Source organism: Gouania willdenowi, chromosome 14 (genome assembly GCF_900634775.1).
Source record: "Gouania willdenowi chromosome 14, fGouWil2.1, whole genome shotgun sequence".
NCBI lineage: Eukaryota > Metazoa > Chordata > Actinopteri > Blenniiformes > Gobiesocidae > Gouania > Gouania willdenowi.
In genome coordinates, this window is record NC_041057.1 from 23,201,463 (window position 1) to 23,224,978 (window position 23,516).

The window sequence follows — 23,516 nt, forward strand, 5'->3', positions numbered from 1 at the left end:
TTGTAGCTAGCAGGCTAAGTTAGCCTGTATTTCACCTTTGAATTCTCAACCACGTCGCCATCTTGTAGGCAGATTTTAAGCGTAGACCGGGAGCTTTAATAGAGTGCTAATTATTCATGTTTCTGGGCTGAATATGAGTAGTTTGTACTCACCGCATACTTGAAAGATATATCCACAGGATAGGAAGGTATCCAGAGATAGAAAAAGTGTGAGTAGTTGGTTGTAAATCCGTGGGTTGTTAGCTGGGAACGACTGGCAGTCTAAAGGCTGCGACGCATTTGTCGGTCGATGTCCTGGCAGGGTAAAAATAAATTCCCTCTATTCAAGTGAATCCTAAAGATATGAAAAACACACTGAAATCGTATACACGATTAAGATAATATATATTTGAAAGGTGACTAATAAATTCCACCAGTTCTTTTCTAGCTTAAAGGATCAAATTATTTTTCAAAATAAATTTTATGTAGCTGTGAGGACAATGCAGTGTAACTGCTAAAATCGTCCCCTAAACACCAAATCGTGATGTTTGTCATATTTACTTTGTTAAATCATAAATCTACTTAATCTACGAGACTTTCTCTTTCTTTCTTTTTAATGACACTGAAATAATGTATACTACAATTATTGGCATATGCCTTTTTAATATTTAAAAGTTATTATTCGAAGGAACAGTGAATCTTTAGAGAGACGTCAAACTATTTAAAATGCATGCCAATGCAAACAGCTACTGTTGGATTTTAGTAGTTGTGATACTATTTTTTTTTTTTGTATTTTAGAAACAAAGTGAAATAACAAACGCTCGGAGGTGTCAAGTGGAACCTTTCGCAGGTAGACTATTGTTCATACACGGATTGCTTACAACAACGGACAAAACAATGTATCTGTTCGCGGCCGTGTTTGTAATTTTCTTGTATTATATTTGGATAAAGTATATTTTCACTCGACACCGGCGGACTTTCACGGATTCGTTGCAGAGTTTATTGCAGATTTCCCGGACAGACTGTGGGGACATCAGAGCTTTGTTTGTGACTGCGCATCCTGATGATGAATGTATGTTCTTTGCACCAACTTTCTTACGACTGGCTGAATTAAAGGCAAGCGTTCACCTGCTGTGTTTGTCTGAAGGTACGGAGATCACACACTTTCAGCTGAACTCCCATAAATGAGTCAACAATCGCAAAAACAACAACGATAACAAACAACTATAATGGGCCGTAAATACACTGACTTACGATTTTCGGTTAGTTTATGTCAATGTCACAGCTATAAGTCATAACTGTACTGACATGGTTGAATATTTCTAGTTTTATTTTATGTTTAAAGTGCATCGCTGAGTGTGTCACTCCCACTACATTGTGACTCCTCCCTAAACCAATTTACCTCCCTAATTAAATATTATTATGTAGCAGATAATTCATCATACTATTTAATGGAATTGTTATATTTATTATTACTTTTTTGTTAATAAAAAAAAAATCAGCTATTTCCACAGCCAGGAGTTATACTGGGTATGTATTGTTATTTAGTGAAATACTTCTCCAAAGAGAGATGTTATTCCTTTTAAAACCATCCCAACAGTTACCCTAGGCCAGATTAGTTTTAGCGCTGTTATAGCTCTGTGATACACTAATCCTAACCCTGTCAGTGGTTTATTCCTGCCTGAGTTAGACTGGACAGGCTACAATAGACCCCTGGACCCTGCTAACCTTGTGCACATTGGCCTATAACAATGGCCGTAATTGGCTGGGGATAGATAGATGAATAGATAGATAATGTTTAATGTTAACGGATGACTATGAGTAAGCTCTAATGGAACATTGATCACAGTTGTTGCCGCCAAAATGTGATGTCTGATCCAAGGTCCACATTGTGAGAATTCACATCAGCATTTAGAATCTAGAATGTAAATTAAATCAGCATCAGATGTTTTGTGTGATTTATTGGCATTTTCTGTATTTTTCTCTTATTTGAGTGTCATTTTTGGTGTATTTGTTGTTGTTTTGTGTGTTTTTGGTTTCATTTTGTTTGTTTTTGTTGTTGTTTTGTGTATTTTTGTAGTTGCTTGTTTGTATTTGGTATCATTTAGTATTTTGTTTGTGTTTCTGTTGTGATTTTGTGTGTTTGTGGTGTCCTTTTGTGATTTTGTTGTTGATTGTGTTTTTTGTGTCATTTTGTTGTTTGTGTTTTTTTTTTTTTTTTTCTGGTGTAGTTTGTGTATTTGTAATATAAGTTAGTATTTTTTTCTGTATTTTGTACATTTTTTAAATAATATGTTAAGGTTTCATTTCTCCAGACAACTTTTTTTTTCAGGTAGTTTGAGCTCCTGTCATGTTTCGACTGCCAACTGTCCGTCTTCCTCAGAGGCATACTTTGGCAGTCGAAACATGTCAGAAGATCAAATTTCCTAAAAAAAAAGTTGTCTGAATAAACGAAATGTTAAGATATTATTTCCAAAAAAGAAGACAAATTGAACTTGCTGGAATTATTTGTACATTTTTGTAGTTTTGTGTGTTTTAGAAGTCATTTTGTGTGTATATCCTGTATGCTTTTCCATTGTTTTTGTGTATTTTTGTAGTCATCTTTGCTCTCCCCTCCCTCTCCAATCCCAAGAGTTCAAAGTAAAGGTCATTTTTTGTGATAGGTTTTATGTGCTAATGTACTTTTTCTGACATCTTTGCAATTATAAAACAAAAACATATCCTTTTTTAAACCACTTTAAAAAAAAAATATTAAAGCACTAAGACTTAGTTTAAATTATGATGTGTGTTCCCTAATTGATTTTTCTAATAATACACAGGAAACTTCTACAATCAAGGAGCAGAGCGTAAACAAGAACTTGCCCACAGCTGTGAAGAGTTGGGAATACCAGCCTCCAGAGTCACTATAATCAACCATAAGTAAGCAACCATCTGCACTATACTTTATGTACAATATCAGTTTGTATACCTTTGTTAAAAAGAAAGGTACAACTTTTATTTATTTATTAATTTTTAATCTGCATATGTCAGGTGTTAGCGTGTTAGCCTGGTGGAACTTTTTATATCTGCTTTTGACTCCCCATGTCTATCTGAACAAAGTGATGGTTTTCACCAGATCTAGTCTGACATGATGTATTATGTCTGAGCCACAGTGGAAATAAATGAGTGAGCCTGGGAAGCAATGACAGCTCCTCCCTGAGGGAAAAGAAGCTTCCTGCAAAGGATTGGAAATGTATATTTTTTACCATTAATTTATCTAGTTAGTTAATCCAGTCAAAACGTATCAATTATGTAAAATGCATGATAAATAGGATGAGCAAAGGACATTGATTTAAAAATGGTGTACCTTAAAGGTCCAGTATAAAGCAACTTTTCACCCATCTCTATTTGTTCTTAGAACTCTAACAACATAGTATTTGAGGTTTATTTCCCCAAACTCGGCTGTTTTCAGGAGTTTTAGCCCTCTGAAAAGTCACTTTCTGGCTCTTCTAAAAACAGGCTGTTTTTGGACCTTCATGCATATGCATGAGTGGGCGTAAACACACACTACTTCAGCGCTGCTTCAGCGTGTGTGTTTATTACAGCAGCAGCAGTAAATCATTAAGTAGTAAATCTTCCTTCTCCTCCTTACTCGTCTGACCACAGAAATAGTCCATTTAAGACGATAGTTCATTGTGTTGTGCGACCGCTGCGTCGCATTTGGTCATAAACACGTCAGATCATCCCATAAAGGCGATATAAGGCAGTATAAAGGCTACTAAAAATGGAACTGATTGTAATCGCTTGCTCTGTACCACAGGGAAGTAAACTGTCAACTATCAGCTGAGTCAGCTGTTTCAATTACTCACATGAGCTGCTACATCGCTTCCTTCGCCTCCTCACCTTTTCTGGTCCCAGAATTAGTCCATTTAAGATGATAGTCCATTGTTTTGTCCAACCGCAGCATCGCATTGGGGCACAAACACATCAGATCATCCCATAAATGCGATACAAGGTGGTATAACAGCTACTAAAAGTGAAACTGTTGTGAGTGCTCTTCAGAATCAGAATCCTTTTATCTCATTGTTACTCTTTAGAAGCACAACAAAATTAAAAAATAGCAGCTCTCGTAAAAAAAAAAGTGTGAACAGCAGAAGATAGTGCAAAGTTAATTAGTGCAAAAAACATTGAATCAAAGTCTATAAAAAACTATCTCCTGTATATACTGGATTATATATATAATGAACTTAAAGATATTAACTGTCATATTAACTTTCGGTTATGTATATAACCTCGGTTCTATGAGTAATATGAGTGAGATGTCTCACTATGCATCCCATAGTGAGACATCTCATGAAATATTATGAAATAGAACTGTAATATTAACCTGCCATTGCTATGTTTGTTTTACTGTACCTGAGAGGTAGTTTGAGAGGAGCCAGGATTGTCTGTAGGAGGAGTTTCTCCCTTATGATGTCATATTGGAGGAAAAAACAACTCGCTCATTTGAAGCTGACTTTTTGCAAAATGTGGAATAGCAAGGGAGGGAGAAAACAGAACTTTTTTCAACTTTGGCCCTCTGAATGAGGCTGAAGGAATTTACATCACTGTAGCAAAACAATTATGAAGTGAATTTTTAATAATACTGCCCCTTTATATCATATGATCAGTCAGCCTCTCATTTATTAGAATACCTGGCTCTAATTCACTGGACACTTGACTCGCACTGTTAGTCCATATATGTAACTGCAGAAACTAACAGCAACGTTTCTGTAAGTGCACATTAATGAATCTACCTTAAAAAAAAAACACTGTATTGTCCAACTCCAGCAAAAGACGAGGTAAAATGTGAGTCTGTTGGTGGAATATTTCCCCTTGGCATTGATCCACCCTGCAGATTCCCTTGGAAAGGTTTAGAGTTTCCCAGAAACTGAGGGGAGCATACATGTGAGTCTGTACATGTTGGCTCTTTGGGAGAGATGTATGAACTCTGGCTCTAGCTGGGAACTCAGTAATAAGCTGGCAGCGTGCCCAAATGGTCTGTCCTCGAGGACATTGTGTGTGTTTGAAAACACATACACAGACTTCACATTGTTATCATCCTGTGCACACAGAGTATAGATGAACTTTGATCTGTGCTCTGTCTGCTCTTCTGCTGAACTGGAGTGCAGCCCATTTTCCCCTTTCTGTGTAAATAAAGTGTTTGCCCAAAACACACACCTAATCTGCACAGCTTCTCTCACCCACAGCTAAGCGCTGACTGACTCGTCGCTCTCATGCTCCTTCTCTGTCGCTCTCCTAAACAACTCCTCTTGTCCAAACCCCTGCCGACGACTTTGGGATTCATATTGGCAAAGCTTGAAGCAGTGCTAATGTAGGTCAGTCCAAAGTGTTCTGTCTGCGTCTAATCATGTACGGCCACCCTTTGCCTTCAGTCTTACGCTGCTTCACTCTACCATAAAAATACAAACAAACAGATTTCTATTCATTACTTGTATTGCATTATTTTCATGACAACTATGTTTTTGTTGCAAAAAAAACTAAATAATTGTAATGCATAGGGATGTAAAAAAATAAATAAACTGTACTATTTTATTTTATCTTTCAAAAGAATCCCTTGATAAACTATGCAAAACAATGCAATTTAATTAAAAATAAATCCTGAATTAAATAAATAAAGAAATAGTACAAATGAAGAAGAAGCCGATTCATTTACAGTAAATTCTGGCTCTACAGTAAACTATGCAAAACTGCATAATAGTTCCTTTTCTTTTCAAAAGTGCAACTGCAAATGTATTTTGTGCCTTAACAATTTGACTTTAAAACAAATCCCATATCAAAGAAATATTATAAATAAACAAACTATGGCTTTCATTCTCTCTCTCTTGTTTCCCCCTTTCCTCTCTGTTCCCCTCTTACCTTGGATTTCACATGTTCTTTCTTTCTCACTTCTTTCATTTTGTCTTGGGGAAGCCAAAATGCTTCCACACTTCTGATTTAGAACACGGTGGTGCGTCCTGAATTTCAAATTCCAAATAGATAGCGCCCTCTGTTGTTAAAAAAAAAATTGATTACAATTATGGCATAATTATAATTGTAATTGTAATTTTAAAAATCAGTTGTTGTTGTATTTGTAATTAAATTGTAATTGAGTTTGACTTTGTAATTCTAATTGCCATGTAACTATTACCATGTTACAGTTCTATGTACAGTTCTACACATATGAGGATAACAATTATTGAAATGTTTAATATCAAGCTTTCCCACATTTTACCATTTGAAAAAATATTAAATCGAGGGATAAACCGACACAAAAAGGCTCAGACGCCCACACCAAAAATATTAAAACCTATAATTTCATTGATTAAAAGTCTAACAAGGTAACAATAGATAGGAAAAGAATGAGATGATAGATATTTGTTTTTAGTGTATTTTACAGATGATTTAGGACCTGTTATAATAAGAGATACTCATGCAAGAGGAAGGTAAACTTTTATTAGGTTATTTAATTCAGGCTCAGTAATTGTGATTAATTGTAACTGAACTTTAGTAATTGAGAACGTAATTGTAATTGATTTTCTGGGGATAAAAAATAATTGTAATTTAATTGTAATTAGAAAAATGCTGGTCACTGTAATCGTAATTGAATTGTAATTGAACATGGGTAATTGAAAACGTAATTGTAATTGAAAAATGTAATTGACCCCAGCCTTGGTTAGGGTTAGAGTAACTAAGGGTTAGGGTAACTAAGGGTTATTGGTTTGGGGGGGCTCCCAATGCTCAGATACTATAAAGATCAGAGTGAACAGAGGAAGTAGATGTGTGCTTACACTGTGACAGAGCTATTTGTTGGAAGCAAACATTTCTAACTTTTGTCACAAGGAGGAATGTCCCCCCAGACATGCCTGTGTGTCCACAACAGACAGATCTTTTACTTATCTTGTTCTGTGCAAACCGGGATAGAGTTGACAGAAAATCGTTTGATATATGTCAAGTTAACGTTTGTTATCATGGGAAACGTGCCTTGGCTCCTTAACAAGATGGATGAGCTAATGGAGCTGACTCGGCTCTAGAAGAATTACTGGCACTGCAGCCTCATGTGTCTCACAGAGCCCATTATGGACAATACCGTCATTCTCTGAATTGATTTTACCTGGTGAGGGTGGACCCATCAGCATGGGAGTGGTAAGAGGAGGGAGAGGGGGTGTTAATGTGAAATAATGAAACCCTGGACACACAAGTGTGAGGAAATCTTTGAGCACAAAGGATTTGGAGATACTTATAATCAGCATGAGACCGACCTGCCAAAGAAACTCCCACATTATAGCAGTGGCAGTGTATATCCCTCCATCTGCTGATGCTGCTGGAAGGTGTACACTGTACAGTAAATGCCTCTTCACAATCATCATCCCATCCCCCAGAGGCTTCTTCTCATCTCCAGGGATTTTATACGCTTCCCTGTCCTCCACACTCCCTACATTGACCCAGTATGCAAAATGCATAATAGGGAAAACGGGATACTCAACCATCTGTATGCAAACACCAAGGATGCGTACAAAGCAGCTCCATCCCCCCACCCACCTAATTTGGCCACTATGACCACAACCTGATGCTTCTCTGTCCAAACTACACACACTTGGTGAGGAAATTACGCCCCACCACTAAATATTTGAGGAAGTGGTTGGAGGGGACAAGCAAGGTTCACAGAGTTTCACCACCACACACTAGAAGGTCTCTGCAGCCATCATCCATCCATCCATTTTCTAACCCGCTGGCTTCTTTTCAGGGTCACGGGGGTCTGCTGGTGCCTATCTCCAGATTTTTTTGGGCGCTAGGCGGGGGTACATCCTGGACAGGACGCCAGTCCATCGAGGGGCAACACACACACAGACAACCACTCACACTCCCATTCACTACTACAGGCAATCTAGAGACTCACAGTTTTCTGGATTGTGGGAGGAATCCAGAGAAAACCCACACAAGCATGGCGAGAACATGCAAACTCCACACAGAAAGAGCCAAAGTGTGCGTGAGGTGGATGTGCTAACCACTACGCCACCATGCACCCGCTTATATTAACTTCTGCATAGAAAACACCTTGCCTGCAAAGATGGTTGCTCTATATGTTTTCCCAACAACATGCTATGTGTGACCTCTGACCTCAACCAGCAGGAGAAGAGAGCTTTTTGATCTGGGGATAAGGAGGCCGTTAAGGTTAGGGCTCAAGGGCCCATAGTGTTGACTCACAGCAGATTCAAACCTGCAACCTCCTGGTTTTTGAACTGTTAGACCACCACTGTCTATACAGAGCTGAGGAAGGTGCAGAAGGAACAGAACCAGAGGATACGTGCCATAAATGTTTATAGATGTGTGTGCACGTAAACATGTATAGAGGCATGTTTTGTTTTTCCGTTTGCTCTATTTTTATTTATTTATGGTCCACTTTACTGTGTTATTAATTATTGTTCCCCTGTCTCCTTTCCCTCTTACTATGTTCCTTTCTTGTATATATGCTTTTTTCACTACTAAATTCCCTCATTGTGCAGGTTATAAAGTATACTATCTTATCTAACTAAACCAAGTTATGGATGCTGAGTACCAATATTCTAGGGTGTGTCTTGAGATTCAGGCTTTACAAAAGCCACTATGTTGGGGTTAACCCAGGAGGGAAACTGTATGCATCACAGTTTTAGCATTAGGTGGTGAGCACTGATAGAATATAGAGACAATGAACAACATTTGTGGATTTTTATGGTGCGTGAAGTCGTGAACCGATCCGAGCAAAATTTTTCCTCTTAGACATCAGTGACAAATCTTTCTTTGATTGCCCTGTTCTGTTTTCCTTCAGGAGGAGCAGTGTGCTCATATCGTTGCTAAATTTGGTCAGCAGCTATAAGTAGTATAAGTTCAAATGCCGCTAAAGGTGTAAATGTATATGCATTCCAAATACTGTAGATCTAGACTGTGACTATATCAGTAACTTGTATTGATATTTTGCAATGCCTTTTTTACAGCTTTTGTGTCATTTGTATTATTGTATGATCAAGTTTCATTAATCCAGAAGGAAATTATGATACGCTTTTGAAAAGTGGAGTCAAAGCTGAGTTCAGCATAAGAAAGAATTTCATCTCAAAAAGACAAAAGGAAGGTAATGTGATGTCACGTTAAAACTATTTGTCTAGAATTTAGCTGTGAAACAGCTTCATTATTCATGGCTAAAGACAGGATGTGTGATATGCTCATATTCATAGTTTACAGTGTGAGGTAGATGCGTCATAACCCAAGCGTACAAATATGTGGTTTTTATGTTAATTTTGTGCTTTAAGCACACTTTTAAAGGTTAATTCTGTGACCTAAAGAAACCTATTCATTTTAATAAACTTTGTGTTATCAGGCAACTAACTTGTGTTTTTTAAGGATAGAACATTTTCTATAAATAGTAGATTTCAAAACTTGAAGACTCAGGAGTTCATTTTAAAAACAAAGACACAATTAGTATTCACAAGATAAAAGCACAAACAGATTATAGATATTTTTGTGTATTTTCGATCATGCGAGATATTTTTCCGCACGATCGATTATTGATATGCTCCCGCTATGTATAGATTTTTTTTTTTTTTTTTTTTTTTTCCCCAAAAAACCTTTTCTGCTTTTTCACTAAAATGTGCAGGTATGTCTTCACAGAAATTTTGTCACTGTTTGTTGAAGGAACTAATATATTGTTTATATTTATACTGGAATATTGCACTATACTGGTTTCACTGGTAAGAAAGACCCTATTTGTTGTTTACAGAAAGCACTATTGGAGATACAGAAATGTTGCACTAAAATAGTGTCACTGTTTATAGGACACTTTTTCAATTTATTTTCCTTTAGAGATATAAAATAAAAATTGTATTTTTTCACTTAATCTTTTTTTTCTCAAGTAGATAATAGATAATCGCAGTATCGTCATATCGTGAGATAATCGTTATCGTGAGCTTTGTATTGCGTATCGTATCGTGAGGTACCCAGAGGTTCCCACCCCTAATGGCTTATGTAACTATGTAAAAGGTCAAAATAAATAGATATTTGGAACACATATGCATGTTATTCACACATAAATTGACTCCAAGCAGTATTTTATTTTCTCATAGCTAGTGAACTGGTGCAATGTGACTTAAATTCTCAAAAGGTGAAGTGCCAGTTTATCTTTCCTGATTAAAGTTTTAGGGTTAGACATGTTCACCCACATCTTGAGCTGTCAGTAAACCAGGATTTCTTCCAGTAAAGCTCAGTGAACAGGACAGTAGTGTTGACTGTTGACAGTATCTAGGTTCCCAGTGCATGCAGGGGCCTTTGTGATCAAGCTGAATCCATGCATGCTCGGCTGCCTGTCCAATTTGTCTGGCTTGACCTTTGTCTGCTCTCTGGACTCGATTGTCATCACGACGCAACACAAATGCCTGTTCTTTATTACATTATCCATCAAATTGAGGTCAAGCCTGATTTCTTTCAAACGTCAGTCCCTGTTCTGCTCATATTATTCTTTTTTTTTTTTTGATCACTCTTCTCTCTGATGATGTGTCTCAAACACAAAGCTTCAATTGCTGTAGTCTCATAATCTGTAGTAGCATAAAGAAAGAGCTCAGCACAAGTGAGATAAAAACAAAAGTAACTTTTAAAATGATAGCGATCTGCAGTAAGAACATCCCCCTCTGATTATCAGAACACGTCAGGATCCAGAAATAATATTTATGTATAATATACATACTAGTGGTGTACCATCTAAGGGACCCCTCGATTAGACTACGATTCAGGGCGCTACGATTTGATGGATCAATGATTATTACAATAATAATAATTTTCACGATTTTTCTATGCATCTTTTTTTTTTTCTCACTTTGTGGCTATTTCATACTTTTAAACAAGGTATATGTGTCATTATCCATTAATTAAAGTAACCAAACAAATGTATCATCAATATTATTATTTATTAATATCAAATCACCAAATCTAACAGTAATCATATCAGATGTGTGTGTGTATATATATATATATATATATATATATATATATATATATATAACTAGAAAATAGCTTGTTCAGCTAATTCAATCTCTCGTGACTCTCACTCTCAATTTTAGCCAAAGAGTCGCTATTTCCGTCTTCACCTGGTACGTTCCTTCAGGTGTCTGCTCGACATCTGCGACTTTAACTTTTCGTTCCGCGAGCAGTGATCGTGTTCCTGTCATTTAATTATTATGAAAAATTATCAATTTTTGAACATTTATGAATCGTTGTCGAATCGTTATGAGTCGAATCACGATTAATCTAGTAATCTATGTGTTGGCACTCTTCTAATACATACATATTATATGTCAACTTTACTAGTAGAAATTACAGGGAGTTTAGAAGCTGTAAATGCAATTTAAAAAAAAACACTTTAAGCTCATACTTGTTGAGGTTAATATGTTTGACTAAGTAGTTATCACAGGACGTGATCCATTTGTGGTTTGACAAGGTTAAAGGCATCCTATAATTTTCATTGTAACATAGAATCCCACTTTTTGAGATGTTTTCCTGGAAGTGCATGGGTGGGTCTGTAGTAAGATAGCTGATGGTGTAAATGAACAACAAACGGCATTTCCAAGGTTTGATTTCTTCTTTACTGGTAAATGCAGCGTCAAAATCTGTCCACTGTAATGTTCATGGTCAGGCCATTTCACCTTAGGCTTTCTGTAATGGGAATAGAGTTTACCCCTGACGTGACATGTTATGTGAATGCTGATTAGCTGAAATCTCCAAAATGGCGATGCCCACATAAAGGGGGATAGTACATGTACTTGAAGGCTAAAAGTTGATATAAATCCAAAGAAATATCTGACACGAATTGGTAACAAAGTTTTTCTGTTAACCTTTATACTTATCATCTAAAGTGGATTCATGTCATCATGGGTTGTCTATCGTTTTTAGCTTATGCATTCATCAGCATGATGATTTTTGTCATTCACAGTTTCCTGCAAAACAAAAATAATTGCCATATTATGTTTTTATTTATTTATTATTACAGTAAGATATTTCAAGCCCACATTTAGCTTCATCCACTTTGGATTGTAGCTTCGTAGCCCTAAGTCCCAGGCCTGTGTTCCAACACACACACGCACGCACACACACACACACACACACGCACACACACACACACACACACTCACAAAGCAATAGAAAGAAAGAAACTCTTTACTGGGCCAAAGTTCAACAACTGCATACAGATGCCTGGAAGCAATTAGACATCCCCATGCAAAGCTACAAAGGAGTTGTGGAGGTTACTTTAGGACATTTAGCACTGTTGCTATGGCAAAGCTTATTCAACTTGCTGCTTCTGGAGAAAGGTCAAATGTCTTGTAGTGTGGTGGTAGTTTTGTGATAAATTGTTTGTTAATTTCTTAGAATTTGGCAATACGAATGCTTTAAGGCAACTGAAGTAAAATAAAGTTGTACATTACAATGAGCAACTCTTCATGTTGTTGGGGTTGAAAAAAAATACTGGTTTTATGAGGGTAACTGGTGGCTCTTGGACTAATTGTGTGTGGCCCAAAAGGATATGCATAAAACAATACACTAAATGACTATAAAACATATACAGAATTAAAGAATGCAAAAATAAACAAAACAATTATGACAAAAATAAATAAGAGACAACTAAAATAATAGAAATGACTCTGACTACAAAATTACATAAAATGAACATAAAAATGTGAACAGAAATACACAAACTGACAATCAATTGTGCAAAACGATAACAAAAATACACACCCACAATAAACACCAAAAACAAACATACACAAAAGGACTCGAAAAACACACAAAACAACAATAAACACCCACAAAAAAAGAGAAAAAATACATGCAATGACTCCAAAAATACACTCAACGATAATGAAAAAGACAAAACCCTTTCCTGTGTTTTTGCTCATATTGGTCATTATTCTGAATGCTTACATGAATGTTGATGATGTGGCTCTCGGCTCAGAAAATCACTTTTTTTGGCCCCAACTGTGATAAAAGTTGGCCATCATCCATCTCAGGTATTTATTGTAAATGCATTCTAAACCTGATAGTTTACTATACTATACTCTATTGTACTTTACTATTGAACTCCCTGCAAACACTGTCATTCTCAGGCCATTTTATATCTAGGTCACAGGTTTCAAAGTGTCAGAGCAGCCTATTCAACTCGATGACAGATAGATTTAAACTATGTGTGAACCCCCGACCCTCAGCCCCCTCTGTGACTCGGCTATCCCACGCCTCAGCAAAGCCTGACCCCTCTCACCCCTTTGTGTGCTAATACATCTCTTCCCTCTGCCGGCTTAACTGTCCTAGCTCGTTGTGGGAAAAATAGCCATACTTACACTCATTCAGGTAATATAATATCAAGTCACATATCTAGTTTGGGTTGTAACCAATTAAGAGGTGAAACATCCTATAAAGAAAAAAAATTATAGATTTTTTTATATAAATGTCAACCTTATATTTTAATATATATCAAGTGTGTAAGTGATAATTTGGATTTGATAAATTTTAAGGATGGGTGACATTGAGCATTTTCTGTTGTTATGCTTCCATTGGTTTAGTCCACTGATTAGCCTTTTATCTTTCTATCCTGTTTATTCAACATTACATTACATTATTATATGATTATAGGCAGATTGTCTCCCCTGCTATGGTTCAGCTGGTCATTTGTTCCTGTTTTTGCTGGTGGAAATATTTATTTTATTCATATATAATTCTGTGTTGTGAATGAACTGCACTGAATTTAGCTGAATTATAACTTGTACTTTAATAATCACGGGAAATGACTTTGTATCCTATTAAGGGATGCATACATGAATAAAACATGCACACATGAATAAAAAGTACAGCAATAGTTAAGAAAAAGTGAACATTGGATTAAATATTGAATAAAGATTAAATAGAAATCAATTTTGATTTTAAAGCTCGCCACTAATGTTAACATTGTAAGATAAATGATTATGTCAGGGACGTGTTTCAGCAAAATAAGAGAATTCCAGAGTGTGTTTGTATCTTTTTTTATGCTTTCTAGACTAAAAGTGTCTCATGACATATATTACATGAACGAACTGTGCCTCAATGACTGGATAAGTAAGTTCTAAACCGTACAATTGTGGAAATATAGTGTTCCTACTTCTGTTAAAGCGACATGCAACCATCATGTGAGTGCATAGAGTTAGATGATGAGTCTAAAGCTTAATATAAAGAAATGTCTTTGTAAACTAAGGCCTAAACTACAGAAACACTGTATAACTCTATTAAGGAACTAACTGGGCTGCTATGGCCGTCCTCAATGTAACACAGCTGAAGCACCTTTGATTTAATTTGGTTACACACCATCTTTAGACTCTAATTGTGCATATGAGAGAATCCTTTCACTGATGTTAAGCCTGTGCTTTACCTTATCATCTGAAAATATGAATCTTCTGTTTCCATTTTTTTACACAACCCAAATATTATACACTCCTGATCAAAATTTTGAGACCAGTTGAAAAATTGCAATCATTTACATTTTTTGCTGTTTGATCTTAAGTATAGCTTCAAAATGCAAAAGGAAGAAAGGGCAGTGAGACAAAAATGAGAAAGCAATTTATTGCAAACAACAATAAAACTGAATCAGGCTGATCAAAAGTTAAAGAACGCAGGCTTTAAAAGCCCAAATCTGTGCAAAATGTGGATTCATTGTCATTTTCTGTTAGATATTCACACTGTGATGACCTGACAGCAAAAGCAAAAAAGCTTTGTATGTTGAACGTGGTCGGATTGTTGAGCTGCATAAGCAAGACCTCTCACAACGCATCATCGCTGCTGAGGTTGGACACAGTAAGACAGTCATTTTGAACTTCTTAGAAGATCCTGAGGGTTATTAAACAAAACAGTCAGTGGTAAAACCAAGAAAAAATTCACCGGCCTAAAGCAAGAGGATCCGTTTGGCTCTGTCAAGACATGGGATCCAAATGAAGGTTTCTACTGATGCCGACTGCAGCCCATTAAACAATAGATAGCATCTGCGAGAAAAGGACTTTAAGAACAGAAAGCGTCTACGAAGGCTTCGTCTCCTTCAACGCCACAAAATTGTCCGTTTGGAGTTTGCACGAGAGCACCAAACATGAGACATTGAAAGGTGGAAGAAAGTTTTATTTTCTGATGAGAAAAAACTTAACCATGACGTCCTGATGGGTTGCTTTTTCCTTCAGTGGAACAATGGAGCTTCAGGTTGTGCAGGGATGTCAAATGGTGGCTGGCTATGTAGAGATGTTGCAGGAGGTACAGTATCTCCCATGACTGAAAGTCTTCATCTGTGTGGTAATGACTGGTTTTCAACAGGACAATGCTGCAGTTCAAAATCCCCGCCTGATAAAAGACTTCTTCCAGAGGAATAACATCACTCTTTTGGACCATACTGCGTGTTTCAATGATCTAAAACCAATTAAGAACATTTGGGGATGGATGACAAGGGAAGTTTACAAAAATGGACATCAGTTCCAGACAGTGGAGGCTCTCCATGAAGCCACCTGGAACAATGTTCCCACTCGCCTCCTGAAAACACTGGCATCAACATTAACAAGAATGGTTCAGCTTGCGCATGATAACAGTAATAACAGTATTTTTCATTTACAATTTTAATGGCATATCCTATATTTTTAAACACCCAGTGAAAAAAAGGCTTATCATTAAAACTCCTTTATTGAGTGGAAAAACAATGCAAATCCATGCAAATAAGTGCTTTTTTTTAACTGTGTTAGCTAGGATGTAACCGAGGAACCTTCACAGATATGCCTACTTCCACAAAGCCTTATGCTAACAAAGAAGTGTCTGCATTGTTGGCGAAACAGTAGCCTGGACACAGTCCACAGTGATATGACATGCGTTGCCTCCAAGCTGTAGTGTCACATGCACACAGTGACGCTTCCCAGCGCTTTCTTGTGTTTGCTCTCTGATTTAGTTTTTGTTTTATTGCTATACTAAATCATTGCACCATGCAAAGCTAAAATACATTTACAATGTTGTACTGTATCTCTGTGATGCAATGTTTTCCTACTAACTGAATTTTTTACAAGAGTTCATTTCCTTTCCACCAGAAATCTTCCAGATGATCCTAAAGCTGAATGGAGCATCTCACTGTTGTCCACTGTGATAATGAAGCAGATAAGAACACACTCCTTTAACATGGTGAGCCCAGCTATTTTGTTCAACTCTATTCTATGTGTGCTTGGTATTTGGCCTTGTGTTTTTGCACCACAGCTTCCAATACCACTATCCCATTGATTTTATATCATACTGTCAGCCTTTAGTCAGCATTGTGAACTCCCAGAAAACCAAAGGAAGTGTTTCTGCGTTTGGAATAGACCAGTGTTTACACAGAGATCGCTATCATCCCTGGTCCAATTCCGCACTGTTAGCAGATGGGAACAAGGCCAACTTTTAATCATTGAATTCTGTTATCTGTGTTATCTTGGCAACAACAGCCAGAGTAGGTGAAAAACAAGAGGCAACAAACCCATAAAAATGAAATATCACAACAACTTCATTGTTACTGCTGTGAGTTTCTTTGCATTATCACAGATGACAAGCACAGAATTAAGTTTATAAAAGACACTTTTTAAAGGGTTTTTAAACATATTACTCAGTAGGGATTCTCTCACTATTTATTTTACAAAATGAGACTGTAGACAAATAATGACTGAAAAATACTTGAAAATAAAAATACTGTACTATTTTCTTTTATCTTTCATTGTCAAAAGAATCCCTTGATAAACTATGCAAAACAATGCAATTTAATTAAAAATAAATCCTGAATGAAATAAATGAACAAATGAAGAAGAAGCCTATTCATTTAAATTCTGGCTCTACAGTAAACAATGCAAAACTGCATAATTGTTCCTTTTCTTTTTAAAAGTACAACTGAAAATGTATTTTGTGCCTTAACAATTGGACTTAAAAACAAATCCCATATCAAAGAAATAAAATAATTATTCTCACTTAAATCTTTCTCACTTCTTTCATTTTGTCTTGGGGAAGCCAGAATGCTTCCACATTTCTAATTTAACACAGTGGTGCGTCCTGAATTTCAAATTCTAAATAGATAGCGCCCTTTGCTGTAAAAAAATAATAAAGAATAATATTATTAATAATAATAATAATAATAATAATAATAATAATAATTATATATATATATGTGTGTGTGTATATATATATATATATATATATATATACATATAATTTGTGAAGTACTGCAATTCAATTTCAGAGTATTGATGTGAACCGTGACACCTTTGAATTGATTTTTAACTGCCTCATGATTAATCTTTACATCCCTTTTACTCAGTTTTCTTGTGTGTGTATGTGTGTGCTCCGGTAAGAGATAAACATTTAGAATACACATTTACTTTGATACCTGGCTCTGCTCTACTTGGCTGAGCTCCAGCGTCCTGAGTCTCAAAATGTCCTGAAATTCAGCATAAAACGTTTTCGAACCAAGGGTGAAATAATACAGATGAGACACAAAAGCAAACCCCAGTTAATAACGGCTGGAGGTTAATATGTAGGGTTTTTTTCATGGAATCTCTGTGATAATAATGAGCAGGAGATGCATTTTCTCACTGCAGTGTGTTGAGTTTCTACTGTTGATTAAAATGAAGAAGACAGGCCTTGTATTAATGCACCTTCTCTTTTCCCTTTTGTCCGATGTTTCTGCCGTGCAATAATGGACTCCCTGAAATAAGCAGCTGCAAAAATAAGAGATATAAAGAGATAGGAGGGGGGGAGTCCCTTTTCTTTTGCTTTTGTTTGAATTTACTCTCTCAGTTCCAGATTATATTTTGTCTCACACACTGAGATGTTTTGTCATTGCAGGTTCTGACCTTTGATGGAAAGGGAGTGAGCGGCCATACAAACCACATAGCCATTTATGAAGCTGTCAGGTACACATTTATTTATTCTTCCCTCATCAGGACTAACCCCCTACAACTGTAGCGCACCATCCCAAAATATGTACAACATGTAAGCTAACGTCCCAGCCAACATCCCACTTTTTTACCTGAAAAATCCTGTAAACAGACACACGCATGTCGTGTTTTTCCGATCTGGTTTGTTTCATTGCTGAGAGTTTATCCAAACGGTCTTCAAAGACACTTCTCTCGGTCCTGGGGGGTGGCCTGGGGCTTCTTGGCTCCCGTTGTTGCTATCGGCCTGGCTGTACCTTCAGGCCCGGGGTGGCACCTTGGTTCGCAGATGTGGTTCTTGCGCAAACTTTGGTCATGGATGCACAGGCCTTGGGCTGTGGGATAAACTTGTACTGGGCTTAACCTTAGACACGTTGATCCCAAATACCAGTTTTAGGTATAACCACTCTCTCCTTCCCTGTGTTCACGGCCACCACCATTATACTTAAAGTCCATGTAAAGCAGAAATAAATTTGTGTTATAAGTTTGTCATTCTACAGAAACGTGTCATTGACCACTGAGCCAAATTTGAAAGATGAAAAAAATTGCTAAGTATATAAAATTAGGTCTCAAAATCATAAAAAACAAGTTAGAGGTGCTGGAACGACGCCCATGCATGTATTAATCCTATGGGAGTGTACTGTGTTTAAGGGAGAGAACAATGTGAAGGTGGCTCCGGCGTCGACAGTGCTTCCAAAAACGAGGTATCAGCAGAAAGGTCTGCTTCACCCAAGTCCGAATATGTGCATATCTCTCGGGTAGAGTCAAAACTGCGTCCCCGAGAGGCGAAAAACAAAATCGCAGTATATAAAAGTGCTCATTTCATGGAAAATGTGGCACCAGCGGACAAATATGTGGTTTGTTTTTGGCTTGGGGGCGAATTGGCCCGCTGGAGGCTGCAGAAGTTTGGTGTGCTTCAGCAGCAGGGACGGGTTTATTCTAATGATGGCTCCGTTACGTAACGCAGCCCTGATTTCTGACCCGCCCATTAAGTCCTGAACACAGTTTGTGAAGCCTAGCTCCACAATTACATTCTATATTTAAGGAATACATTTATGACCTATTTAATGTGTTTAGAAGAAAATGTCAGAATTTGCTTTACTGGGTGCTGTGTCACCACCTTCACTTTGTCCACACTTGTCACCAGACTGGCTGAACTGATTACACAACACAATAAGCACAATATGTACAACTATAACATCACATCTCACTCTCACTTTAAAACAGTCGACTCTTTCCCACCCTTTCTATTGTCCTACCCTGACTCCCTCTTCCCTGTTCCCTTCCCCCTCACCTAGGTGTAACACTGCCCTCTCTTTTTATATCCTCCCTTTAATAAAGTGTTTCTTACCCTTCCTTAGGGAGGGCTGGTGATGGTCACAATTATGCACTAAAATAAATTCATTTATTTAACTGCAATAACAAAACATGCATTGCTGTCTATAAAAGATTGCACTTCTTGTAGCGTTGACCTTCGATATCATGTGCAGACAAGGTCAAAAACTACGTTTAATCTGTCTTTTCCTAGTGTCCTTCTATTGGCCCAGTATAGCATGTGATACATGGTTTTTAGATCTCATTACTTTATACATGTATATATGTGATATTCAAGGTTGGAGATAAAGTTCACGCTGCTCTGAATGACTTAAGGACAAGTGACGTTATTACAGCTATTCACCACTTAACATTTCAATTTAATAACGTTCAAAATTTCACAGTTTAAGAATTAATATTATATTCTCTCTGATTAAGCTTCTATCCCCAATTTCCCATTTTAAGATATAATCAAATGTATGCTTTTAGGTATTTTAATACCCCGTAAAGAGTAAAACACTGTGTCATCTCAATGTTAAATTTTTAGTGGGTAACACTGATGGTTTTTTTTTTACATTTTTAACAGACATCTTGCTGCCTCTGGACAAGTACCCGATGGTAAGTTTGACAGAAATATCTAAAAGGACGACAAAACTACCTTTTCTCAGTATAAAAAAAAAAACTATCATGAAAGTTTCCAATTCATTTGGAAACATGATGAGAACACGGTAATGTTTCTGTAATTGTCTTCTTTCTCTCTAAATCAACAGTTAAGATTATAACTGAGCATAACATCAATATATTGTATTGATTTGGTATACTGCTGATGAATTAAATAAAGCTATGGTTTACCTCTCCTTTGAGAAGTTATTCAAAACTAAATTGAGAATTTAAAGTTGAAAAATATTATAAGCATTAATATAGCAGTAAGCATGCAGTGTTAAAACAAGACATGAATGTAATCTTGATATTGTAATCTATGAATATTGATAATGTTCTTTCTTGTGTCATGTGGCAGCACAGTGCTGTACAGTTCTGTTCCACAGCAAAGGCCTGAGTGTTGGGTTAGTTACCATTACATAGACTTGGCTGTTTGCATGTTCTCCCTGTGCTCGTGACATTGTGTGCAGGGAATTATTAGTTTTCTGGAATATGATGTGCATAAAATAGTGTGTCCAGCTTGACATGGACTAACAAAGACACGCAATAGCTAAAACTGTTCAAATGAATGAGAACAAATCAAATCTTTTGGCTTTTCTCCAATTTTTTTGAAAGGAAATTCCAAATCCATTAAATGTATTTAACATTGGAACAGCAAAACATTATTGATTCTTTATCAAAAATGGAATTTAATGATCTTCTGCCATCATTTATCAGGAAGAAAAGTCCATTTGACCCTCTTAAACAAATCCATCATACTGTGTATGTAATATTCTGCAAATATTTCTGATTCTTTATTGATCAAGTGTGGATTCAGATGTTTTACAAACTGCATTTATTTTACTGCAAGTAAATACTACACTTTAGGAATTCCTCTAGATCACAGTTTTATTGAGCAATATGAGCTTGTTTTAGGCTTTATTTTTTCTTTGCGAGCCCTGCAAAGTAATATATAGAGTTAAACAATAGCTCAGTGCCAGGGGTTCTACAACTGTACAGCGCCCTCTACTGGTGCAATGTTATTTATGCATCTGAGTTAACTAAAGCTTCTGGTCTGCTGGTGGCAGAATGAGGTAGAAATGGCTACTTGTATGTTAATACGTCATGGGTTATACAATTGAGTTTGTTATACAATTGTTCTAGAAGGTTCATTGTTAAACAGTGATGTCAGTAAACTTACTGGACTCTCCTTAGTCTCATTTTTTAAATTACATGATCTCTTTCATTATCAGTAGCTTTGGAGTGGGTTATTGTACATTTTCAAAAGGTGTGAAAGGAAAGTTTGATGAATACTGAAACCCACGTAGCAGAGACGGCTTTATTTATGCATTTATTTGTTCATATTCATGAACATCTGGAATGCAGTGTCTTTAGCCGACATGCATTAGAAAAAACACTCATAATTAATCATATGTGAGGCAGGAACACAAATACAGGGTATGATGTATTAACAGGAATGTTGTGTCATGGTGTTTTGTTTGACAGGGATTCGAGCCACACACGTTTTTATATAGCTGGGCATCACACGTCATATGACATAATGCCTATATAACTTTAGTATCTGACAGGACAGGCTCTCTTGTGTTTGCTCTCAGACTGCTGTTTGCTCTCCCTGGTGACGGTTGGCCTCATAAGGAAGTACATCTCCTTTCTGGACCTTCCCCTCAGCTGGCTCCTGCCCTCGTGTCTCTGCTGCGTCATCGGATCTCAGGGCTACAAGCAGGCCAAAGTAAACCTCCACACCTCAAATGAATGATGCATAACGTGCTACTCAATGAGGACACACATTACAAAGTGTTAGGTGGCAATAAACAAAAGCTGGAGTTCATTTTAAATAATAACATTCAAGAGTGAACTGTGATGCCAACAACCCTTAATGATGTCTAATGACAAATTACTACAATTTATGACTATTATTGATCTTTACAATCAGATTTGTCATTGAAAAACTAGTAGTTGTCATTCCATCACAGCAGGGGCTACAAAAATGTGATTGTAGCTGATCCTAGGGTCACATTATCAACATTTAGAATAATGACTGATTTGAGAATGTCTTGTTATTGTGTTCTTGTTGTAATTTTGTGTATTGTTCTGTCATTTTCTGCATTTATGTTGTCAATTCGTGTGTTTTTGTGCTCACTTTCTGTATTTTCCTGTCATTTTGTGCAATTTTGTTGACAGTTTGTGTGTCTTTGGAGCTATTCTGTAATGCGTTGTTTTTTGTGTTTTCGTAATCATTTTGTTTGATTAACATTATTGTGTCTTGTGTTTTGTGTATTTTTAGAATTTTTTTGTGTATTTTTGCATTTTGCTGTCCATTTGCGTGTTTTGGGAGTTATTTTGTGTAATATGTTGGGCTTTATATTCCTTCCAACTTCTTGAAATTTTTGGGGATTTGTTTCGGGGGCCGCACAAAATTAGACTGAGGGCCACATGTGGTCCCCGGGCCGTCAGTTGCCTATGTCTGTTCTACAATATCGTTTCAAATTTTCAAATGCACCTCTTTTGTCTTTTCCAGGCTGCCATGTTGTGCCATCGCACTCAGCTGCTGTGGTTTCGTTACATCTACATCACCTTGTCTCGCTACATGTTGGTAAACACGTTCCAAATCATCCCACAGGGACCAAAGAACCTAAAGATCTATTAAAAGATCTCATCGCCACCCTCGTGCACTGATTGCTACACTACGAGTCATCTTAGCCTGACTGCTCAGAGTAAGCTAAGAAGCTGTTTACACCTTTCTAATGTATCTGTACTGTAGAAATATGTATGTTGTCATTGGCACATTTGAGAGCAGAATTTTTTTTGTAATATTGATAAGAAAACACTCTGTTTTTTTTGCAAAGAACAACATTTTGTCTTTATGGTTACACTTTTTTAGTTACTTGGAATAAAACACTTTTGATACTCCTCAGCTGTGATGTTTTTATTGCATCTCTCCTTCAGGTTTAGACATGTTTTTGATGCTTTTGTGAGCTTGCATACTTTGGTCCCACTGCTCTCCACAAAACTTCTCCACAGTAACACTGCGCACAGTGCCGGATCCAGACAGTGTGGGGCAACACCTGGAAAGAAAATAAACAGGAGAGGGCTCAAATTCAAGTATTAGAATAAAATCGTCCCGTATATATTTTGTGATGGGTATAACGCCGAGGAGTTACTGTAAATTATACAGTCTTTTTTCTTTGTGTGGGACTCAAAAACACCATTTACTGCCAAGACACAAGTGATTAGAAATTTAGAAACTTTAAACCCAACTTAACAGGGTCCCCACGGTCATGAAAATCCTGGAAAAGTTATGGAAATGAAAAAATGATTTTCCAGTCTTGAAAAATCATAAAATAATTTAACTGTTTAGGAAAAATTTTGGGAAATATTTTATATTAATGTTTAAAATCCAACCTTTGCTATTACTATGGGATGTTAAGCAAGTCTCTTAACCCTAACACCTTGTGTTGTACATCACTTATAATAAATGTGTCTGCAAATTGAAATTGTAATCTTATAATCTTAGTTGTTGTAACGTTCAGTAGTTGATGCATTGTTATTTTAAAGGAAGTATTGCAAAATGGGTGTTATAATGTAC

The 23,516-nt window shown here is 36.7% G+C and overlaps 2 protein-coding genes across 2 annotated transcripts in view; one reads left to right on the forward strand and one right to left on the reverse strand.

The window, feature by feature from the left end:
- Positions 1–307, reverse strand: part of ncor1 (nuclear receptor corepressor 1) — an 83,932-nt gene extending 83,625 nt beyond the window's left edge. Inside the window, 1 exon segment of the mRNA XM_028465837.1 lies at positions 153–307. The gene's annotated coding sequence lies outside the window, so the exon portion shown is untranslated.
- pigl (phosphatidylinositol glycan anchor biosynthesis, class L) lies at positions 263–22,844 on the forward strand. Its single transcript, XM_028465829.1, has 7 exons — positions 263–1,125; positions 2,798–2,897; positions 16,094–16,184; positions 17,868–17,935; positions 19,857–19,888; positions 21,526–21,659; positions 22,449–22,844. The coding sequence occupies exons 1-7, from the start codon at positions 876–878 to the stop codon at positions 22,575–22,577; spliced, it is 804 nt and encodes a 267-aa protein (XP_028321630.1). The 5' UTR covers positions 263–875; the 3' UTR covers positions 22,578–22,844.
- Positions 22,845–23,516: the final 672 nt, after the last annotated feature.